The 9,620-nt window shown below is 39.4% G+C and overlaps 1 protein-coding gene across 1 annotated transcript; it reads right to left on the reverse strand.

Moving 5' to 3' along the window:
* Positions 1–203: 203 nt before the first annotated feature.
* On the reverse strand, positions 204–6,945 carry LOC128398928 (vomeronasal type-2 receptor 26-like). Its single transcript, XM_053360194.1, has 5 exons — positions 6,658–6,945; positions 5,525–6,385; positions 4,236–4,463; positions 2,146–2,272; positions 204–1,117 (listed from the first exon to the last, which is right to left on the reverse strand). Exons 1-5 carry the CDS (start codon positions 6,943–6,945, stop codon positions 204–206), a joined length of 2,418 nt encoding a protein of 805 aa, XP_053216169.1.
* Positions 6,946–9,620: the final 2,675 nt, after the last annotated feature.

Raw genomic sequence — 9,620 nt, forward strand, 5'->3', positions numbered from 1 at the left:
ATTTTCCTGTAAACTTTGGCTGAAGGGTGGAATAAAGATTAAATAAAGAGCTGTAATAATAAAATGAAATTCTTTAATGGGATCATCCTAAGTGAGTACATGGAAATCAAGGCCCATTCTCTGACAGAAGCTTTCTGTGATCTTGGAGGGTATGTCACTCATTACTAATAAAAGATATTTGAATGCAATGGGCTTCAGTTAGGTCAGCTAGGCTGATTCTTTGTTGTCCTAATTAACTGTCTCTTGGTATTCAGTTCAGGCCTCAGTAAAATGATATAGCATTTGGGGAAAAAGATGCACCCCAGTAAGCCCAAACTGGAGGCCAAGATGGAGAAGATCTCCACAGCCACCATGTATTTTCCTTTTGTGCTCAGGTAGGTTGGGACAAAGGACAGCCAAACACTGCAGAAGACCAGCATGCTGAATGTAATGAACTTGGCTTCATTAAAGCTGTCAGGCAACCTCCGAGCAAGAAAAGCCACAATAAAGCTGACAGAAGCCAAGAAGCCCATGTAGCCCAACACAAAGTAAAACATAAGGACTGACCCCTCATTACAGAGCAGAACCATTTCTTTTATCATTGTATTCATGTCTAAATCAGGGAAAGGGGGAAAAGTTGCCAGCCACACAGTACAAATGGTGGCTTGAATAAGAAAGCTGGAAAGTACAATGGTGTTGGACAATGGTTTTCCCACCCATCTCCTCATCTTGGATCCTGGCTTGGTGGCCATGAAAGCCAGAACCACAATGATGGTTTTGGCCAATATGCAAGAAACTGCCACAGAGAAGATCATGCCAAAAGCACTTTGTCGAAGGAGGCATGTCAGTGCTCCAGGCTGGCCAATGAATAGCAAAACACAAAGGAAGGAAAGCAAGAGGGAGATGAGGAGAGTGTAGGTGAGGTTCCGGTTGTTGGCCTTGACTATGGGAGTATCCATGTGCTTCAGGAATATTCCAAGAACCAAAGCAGTGAGGAGAGAAAATGAGAGAGCCAAAGAGGACAAAATTATGCCCAAAGGTTCTCCATAAGACAAGAAAGTTATTTGTTTTGGAAGGCATCTATCCTGGTCATGGTTTGGATACTGGTCCCCAGGGCATTCAAAACAATCATCCATGTCTGAAAAAGAAAAGAAAGAGTTATCTACCTGGAAATCCATTCTGCCATGCTTGGTGGAAATTATGTATTTTACAGCCTTGAATTAGGATGCGTAGAACAGTTGTAAAAAACACATCCTTATATTTAGAGGTAATATTCAGCTTTGATTGCCAAGCAATCTACATCCTGGGTCAATGTCAAGAAGGTAGCAGTCTACAGGTCTGAAGTTTTATTCCTAACATCCACTATCTGGCTAGCTGGTTTGCCAGCTCCTTCCATCCCTAGGCAGTGTGATAGCTTGAATCCTTTTGATGGTGGTACATAGCTGACAACACATGAGACCTTTGTTAGCATGCCAACACTGGCTAGTCCTCTATTACCAAGCCAGATTCAAGGTCCCTGTGCTAATTTACAACCACTCAACTCAGGTCAAGATTATTAAAGGAACAGCCTGAACCCTTCTATTCCAGCTTGATGATTGAGGTAATCCATAAGAGAATTGCTTTTCTTGAGGTTTTGGCACCACATCTTTATTGTTATAGGACCCAGTCTTTTGGAACATGCTTTCAATAGTGAATCAGAAGGCATCTTGTATAGTAAACTTTAGATATCTGAAAACTTTTTCCCCCCTGTCAAGCATATGGAGAAAATTAAGAAAATATATTCTTTAGGAATTAGTTGGTGATCTGCCCTTTTGTTGCTTTTTAAACCCTCCTCTGGGTTAATGTATTTGGCTGTTAACTAAAAGATTGGAAATTTGTGCCATTGTATATATACTTGCATGTTTTTTGTGTCTACATGTGCATGTCTGTCTGCCTCTGTGAATTTTTGTTGTTTTTGTAAACTACTTTGATATTTTTAATGAAATTGTACTATGCAAGTGGTTTTTATGAATGAACATATAAATAATATGCCTGGCTCTTATAAAACTCCTACCCAATCCCATCTCTCCCATGTTATTCAGATTTGTACACCAAATACAAATCTCAGTGGTGAGATCAAGCAAGATCCTGATATAGCTTTTGAAGAGTTCACAGTTTATTTCCTACCCTTCTGGATTGTGATCTTCCCTTCTGGACATGGAAGACAATCATAGCAGCAAGAAGGCTTCCCTTCCTTCTTGGTCCGACTGTAACCTAAATGACAATTCTCATTGCACACAGAAGGAGGTGGTGTCTGTACATAAATAAAAGAGATAATAGTTTCATGGAGTGCATCTCCGGGGCACAGGAAAGGTGGTGAAATACACAGTTTAGAAATACGACAATAATATAGGAAAATGCTCCCCCCCCCCCAGAGAGCACCTTTTATGGAGAGAGAATTAGAGAGAAACCTCCTAGAATGTAATGTTAATGTTTTGTCAAAAATGTATAAGATGCTATTAGAATGGGAAACAAAAGATGAACAAGTGAAATCTTCAATGATACATTGGGCAATGGATATTGGTCATAATGAGGTAAAAGGTAAAGGACCTCTGGACGGTTAAGTCCAGTCAAAGGCGACTATGGGGTTGTGGCGCTAATCTCATTTTCAGGCCAAGGAAGCCGGCGTTTGTCCCCATACAGCTTTCCAGGTCGTGTGGGAAGCATGACTAAACTGGGAGCGATTGTGAATAATGATATAAAGTTTGCAGCTTTTTATAATTACAGGGGAAATCATATTAAAATGATGTATAGATGGTACTTAAGACTCAATTTGTTTGCCAAAATGTACAAATCTGAATTTAGTATCTGATGGAAATGTAAAGAACAAGAAGATACCTTTCTCCATATGTGGTGGACTTGTAATAAGGCAAAAGCCTACAGGGAAATGATATACAGTGGTACCTCTGAATACGCACACCTCTGGTTGCGTATCCTTCGGGTTACGCACGTGGCAGACCCGGAAATATTTTTCTGGGCTTTGCCATGCGTGCATGCGCAGAAGCACTCAACACGCCATGCACATGCACAAAAGCACTCTACGTGCAGCACACATGTGCAGAACAGGCACCTCTGGTTGCAAATTCCTTGGGATCCGACCAGAGCTCCAGCACAGATCCCATGCGCAACCGGAGGTGCCATTGTATAATGAGTTGAAAAAAAATGTTTAAGTTAACCTTTATTAAGATACCAGAGACATTTCTTTTGGGAATAATGGGATTAAAGTTACCTAATGTATTGATGTATGCGACCACTGCTGCCAGAATGTTATATGCCCAAAGATGGAAAAAAGGAAATGTCCCAATAAAAGAAGAAGGGTTACGGAAACTAATGGGCTATGCAGAAATGGCAAAACTCACGGGAAGAATAAGAAATCGGGAAGATCAAGCTTTTAAGACACAATGAAATTCATTTATAGTATATTTACAAAGTTATTGTAAACAAATTAAGACAGTAGCAGGTTAATGTAAACAATGTGCAATGAAAACAACAACAACAGCAGCAGTAGCAGCAGCAACAACATATAAATAACACACATGGTAAGTAACAAATTTGTATAATTTGGACATGAAGTAACTAAAATATCTTAGAACACTGTCCGGTGTTGATTGTTCTAATTCTCTGTGTTTCATACAATCTTTTAATATTTCTTGCTTCCAGTGTTGACTCCCCCCGCCCATATGTTTCAGCTTTAATATTTGTTTTCGATGGTGACCTTTGACTGGCCAGGTTCTAAACCTATTAGTTTACATGCTAGGTTCCTGTGAGCAGTATCTTACAATATCACTACTTTAGAGACTAAAATAATGAAGCAATATTTCTTGAACTTTTTCCAGAACACTGGAGGTCCTCCAGTTATAGGCATCCTCCATGCCTGCTTTTTTTAAAGATTACTTTTTAAAATTATTTTACTAATATAGTAATGATTCAGTCAGTATTTGGCTTAATTATTTTGATTCAAGTATGCATTTCAGTGCATAAATTCATGTTCCCAGAGGTTTTCAGCTGTTTGTTCATCTCCCAATGTTCCTTGCCATTTTTGCAATAACTGCTTTGGAGGGTTATTTAGGTTGGTGAAATGGCTCCAGATAAGTGCAATGGCAATGGGTCTTCTAACCAAGTCTATATGGATGTTCTACTAAATCTAGACAAGACTTGAGGAGACATCATTTTTAACATTGAAGAAAGGATGGAAGATACTATAAAACGGGATATACCTGGTTGAAGCTGCTGGGCCATATAATGGCATCATCATGAATTCTGAGCCCCTTTTCTTGGTGAATCTGTGGGTCCACTTTTCCAACTTTGACTCTAAGAAAGGACTCATTTGGGAATGTGACCCAGTTGATAATATCAAAGCCAGCTAATAACGCTCCCTTTTGGTCAAAGGAAATTTCTTCTCCGGAACTATTGTTGAAGGAGACACTTCTCAGAAAGTGTTGGAGCTAAATTGCGGATGGGGAACCATAATGAAGATCTACAAAATGATTCCTTAATGAGATCATAGTTTACCTCTGAGATCTTTGATTCATAATTTATTTAAACTATATCAGCTGACCAATTGGTTCAACCTAAATACCTATGTGCCAAAACCTGATGTCCAATGTGATGTGCACTGTGGGACGGGTACTGATGTGTCTTTTGATTTATCTTCTGGTTTGTGGTGTTGGATATTGTTTCAGCTAGGTGAAGAGTGAAGCGCAGGGAATGGTGGCACCTACCTTAATCTCCTCCTTAAGGAATGTGTCTCGGGAAAGCTGACAGGGGGATGCACGGTTTGGGTCTGGAAGACATTGTAGGGATGCACAGAACTCACATGAAAAGTTTGTGTTGCTAAATAGGGATGAGATGAGCTTGGATTCCTAAAGCTTAGAAGTTAGCAGAGGACAAATAGCCATTTCAGGATTGCTTGAAATAAGTAAAGTCTGAGAATGTTGCATAGAGAGGGAGACCGAGGAAAGGCAGTGGAGAGAAATGAAGGAACAAGTGACACACACTGGAGGTACTGGGGACAATCAGTAGAATTCCCTTTAAGGAAAACTGGACATGGCACCCAGTGTCAAACCAGAAAGTGCAAAAATTAAGAGAGTCATTCTGGAATGCTTATAGTGAGACAAACCTTTTGTTCCTTGCATATATGATGATTGCCCTCAGTAGTAATAAATGTGCTCAGCCTCAGAGGATACAATTTAAGGAATTCAAATCTTTGTCAATTTTAATATTGGGGGGTCAAATTCTGGAATCAGCTAGGGTCAATAGCAAAACTTCCTGAAAGGGGTATAAGGGTTGCATGTGAAAAATTACTTGAAGAATTCATAAGACCTAATCAGACAAAGTGGCAATGAGGGTAGGTATCACACTTCAGAATAAAAACAACATTCCATCCATTAAGTTGGATGCAATTATATTTTCTCATCAACAAAAGATCTGCAAAACTAGAGGCCACCTTTAGCTTAGTGCTAGAATATGATATATAACATTTGCATTAATAGGATCAAAATTTTACCTGCCATGGATGTTGCTTCAGATAGTCCAATGTTATTCCATTTGTCATTGCTCTAATTTTGAACGTGGAGCATTGCATGGCATGCAAAGCATGTGCCACGGTATATAGAGCATTGTAGACACTGTAGCTTTGGGCAGTCATGCTCATTTCAAAAACAGAACCAGGAAGGCTGTCAACCTTCTCCTCCCCAGTGCATGATTCCTTGAGTTCCTTATCTAAAGAAGCACTGGAGAAAGAACAGATGAATGCCTGTTCCCAAAAAACCCGGAGAAAGCTGTCTTCTCTTTTGGAGGCAGGGTTTCTCATCTGAACAAATTTCTGGAATCCTGCAAGTTCCTTTGAGGAAACTGCCAAGGAGAGAGCACCATGGATAAAATCAATTTCCCAGCCTCTTTGAAAGGGGATGGAAGTGAATTCCATCTGTGCCGTCATTATCCAGACTTTTGATGCGGCATGCATTGGTATATCATGTAATACTGCAACCATTGGCATCATTCTCAATACCATAATGCTGTCAATCTCACCATTAACAACCACAGCATTGGCAGTGCTTCCCATAATAACACGGATTGTTTCAGAACCATCAGCCACCATTTCATTGAACTCTCCAGAAAACTTAAGTTTAGGAAATCTTCCTATAAAATCAAAGCAGATACCCCTCTGAGCAAACATGGGAAGAATATTTTGTACAAATTGCTCTCCAGTATCATCATTCTGTGAAACCACCCCAATCCACAACCAGCTGAAATGCAGGAGAAGTTGGAGTATCCCATTGTACTGATGAGTCCCATCTGGGAACATCCAGTGGGAGAAAAGAGTTTGTACATTGTTTTCCATCATGGGAGAAGAGCCGTAGATGAGCTAAAAGTAAGGACAAATGGGAAAAGAAAAGTGGTAACGAATTGTGTTATGACCTATCACCACATCTTAAAAAACTGCTTCAGGCAGTATCAAAAATCTCTATTTTCTTGAGGCCATAATTCTTTTGTCCTTGAGGTCTATGATGCACCTCCAATTTTTAAAGATGGCTAAGTCCTCAACTGATCAATTAACAACGTTCAAGCTGAACGCATATCATCAAATCCAAGTGTACATGTTTTCATCTCTGCCCGTGCTCCATGCACACATCTTACCTGGGGCATCTTGTACAAATGAAGGATGGTGGCCATCTGGAGACATGAATCTGAGTTCGATCCCCCAATTACAGCTATGGGAGTGTCCTCAACATCACACTTGTAATTAGGGATGAATCTTCCTTTCCTGGAGAGAACTGCTAGTGAGGCTTGATAGATCCATCTGGCAATGAAATGGCTATTATAGATGTGGAAGCCCAGTGTGTCATTGGGTAGGATATGTGGGTTTTCATTGATCTCCCTCACAGCAAATGCCAAGGCCAGAATATGCTGGTAGAGTTGTGTCATTGGCCTGTAAGCAGAGTAACATATTGTATAACATGTTTATAGAAATAGATTATATGCCGACAGTCCAAGGAAATTTTTTCAGATAGGTAGGCAGGTAGGTAGAGTTGTGTCATTGGCCTGTGAGGAGAGTTACATATTGTATAACAGTGTATGTTTACAAAAATCGATGGCATGCCCACAGTTCAAGAAAATTTTTCTAGATAGGTAGGCAGGTAGGTAGGGACATGATACCCTCTACAGTCAACTCTTGGCATGGCTTTGAATGCTGTTAATTTACATCCTCTATGAGCAGATGCTTGCAAAACACTCACCATTCCCCTTGCTATTGTTTTCTGAAAATCTCAGAAGGTAAAAGTGTTCATATTATGTGCATGTCAACATTCACACAAAACTTGCATGAATGAATGAATGTGGATTCAAACTCCACTGAATGAATATGGATTTAATCCATTGAAATATTTAGAACGCATGAGAAAAATCTCGAACACCTAAGGTTTTTTGATACTGTTTTATGACTCTATTATGACTCTGATACTCTAATCGTTTGGAAATGAGAAAACAAATCTACCAGTGCAATGTCATACTGGTATGTGGACCTTTGGTGCATATACGACAACAGAATGTGACCTAGGGCCATATTTCAAGTAGGAATGTACTTTTGTTTGCAGAAAGTAAGCAGGTATTCCTGCCAACCATACTGCAACTGATGATGACGATGACGATGATGGTGATAATAGTAGTCTGCTTAAATGAATTGACAGTGTCTGATCACCCAATCATACAAGTACTGTCCAAAATGTATAAGAAGATCACTTCCAAATATGAGTGATTAACCATTTGTGGCAGGTTTGAGAAAAGCCAAAAATGGATTTTCTATGTCCAAAGTATTCCATGGGAAATAGCCTGAAAACCTAAATGAAATGAAAGTGAACAATCCTGTTTATACTCTCTTGTAATCTTATAATGGATAAATGCTAGTTTTAGACCTGTCTTATATATTGAAATTATGAATGTAAGGTTAGCAGATCTTGCACAAAGCATTTTGAGAACTTCCCCAGCCCATCATAAACATCTGAAGTATAGAGAAGGAGAAGTGGGAATCATCACCATCTTCTTAGATCAACACATATCAAATGCAGACATATACTCATGAAGGATTTAAAAAAACCATTTGAAATACATATGTATATGTAAATTTTTAAAAACCCACAATTCCTTACAACATGTCATCAAATAATTCAGGAGAGGGAGGTTTGTGGAAGGTTAAGATACTTGAAGCTATATAGATTTGAGACATAATGCCACCAATGATAAAATCCCCAGATAGATAGTACTGGTGAAGAATTGGAAGTGGATCTCTAATAGAACATAGAGCAATAGGAACCCTGCACATTATCATTCAAATGTTTTTGCTTCAAAAGCTCTCACTGGAATGCCCCTTGCCAAAAATTGATCTTCTCAGGGTAAGGAAATCTGCAACCAGTCTGAGAGAGCCTTGGATCTAGCATGAGCTCTGAAGGGCACCGGGGCTATTCATTGTGTCCTCCACCTTTAGTTCATAGTGTTTATGTGGCTTCTGAAACACCACTGGGATGAGGAGAAGCAGCAGCAGTGATTATGATTAATTTGATAATCAAATGGGAGATAATGATCAGTTCTGAATTGTAGGTTTTCTATCCGATTTCAAAAGAAAATCATTTTTACCTTATCATAGCCAAAGTCTCAGCTGGTCTTACTCAGTAGGGAGGAAAAGTTATACTGGGTCTTAGCAGGATTTCCAAGGAAGAAGAGGGTGGACTAAACATCTCCTGTCAACAGTCTGTCAACAGAGATAATGATGTGGTAGCCAAGCCATCTTGGTTATCACATTCTCCCTGGGGAAAAAGAGAATGGGCTATTCACTGTGTCCTCCAGTCTTAGTTCATAGTGTGCATGTGGATTCTGAAACTCCCCTGGGATGAGGAGAAGCAGCAGAAGTGACTATTAATAAGATGAGAGATAATTATCAGTTCTGAGTTGCAGGTTTACTACCAGATTGCAATGGAAAATCATGTTTACCTTATCATAGCCAAAGTCTCACCTGGTCTTAGTTAGTAGGGAAGAAAGGTTATACTGGGTCTTAGCAGGAGTTCCAAGGAAGAAGAGGGTGGACTAAACATCTCCTGCTAACAGTCTGTCAACAGAGATAATGATGAGCCAAAGTCTCAGCTGGTTTTGCTTAGTAGGGAGAGTTATAATGGGTCTTTGCAAAGGCGGGGGAAAGTAGAAAAATGAAGTCAATCTAAAATCTGAGTTCATAAAAAGAAAATATATCGCTATATATTTTGTAACTATTTTGTAGGCAATTGTTCTTATATGTGGAATAATCTTTGCACAACTTAAATTCAGATATAGCTTTATTTAAGATAGGAATCCATTTTTGGGGATTAATCAAAGTTTTCCAATATTCATTTTCAGGTACAGATGTCTACAGTAAGGCCCTCAAAAAAGGAAACTCCCCAATATGAACAGAAGTGTCATTGTGGACTTCTGGAAAGTTTCAGCCTCTTGGATGTTTGGAGATTGTAGGACACATTTTGTCTATTTGGCTGACAAACGGACACAACATTGACACAAAATTAAACCTCCAGTTCACCACCATAATTTATAGAGCTCTTATCTAATTCCTTCCTTCC

This window comes from Podarcis raffonei, chromosome 13 (genome assembly GCF_027172205.1).
Source record: "Podarcis raffonei isolate rPodRaf1 chromosome 13, rPodRaf1.pri, whole genome shotgun sequence".
Taxonomy (NCBI): Eukaryota; Metazoa; Chordata; class Lepidosauria; order Squamata; family Lacertidae; genus Podarcis; species Podarcis raffonei.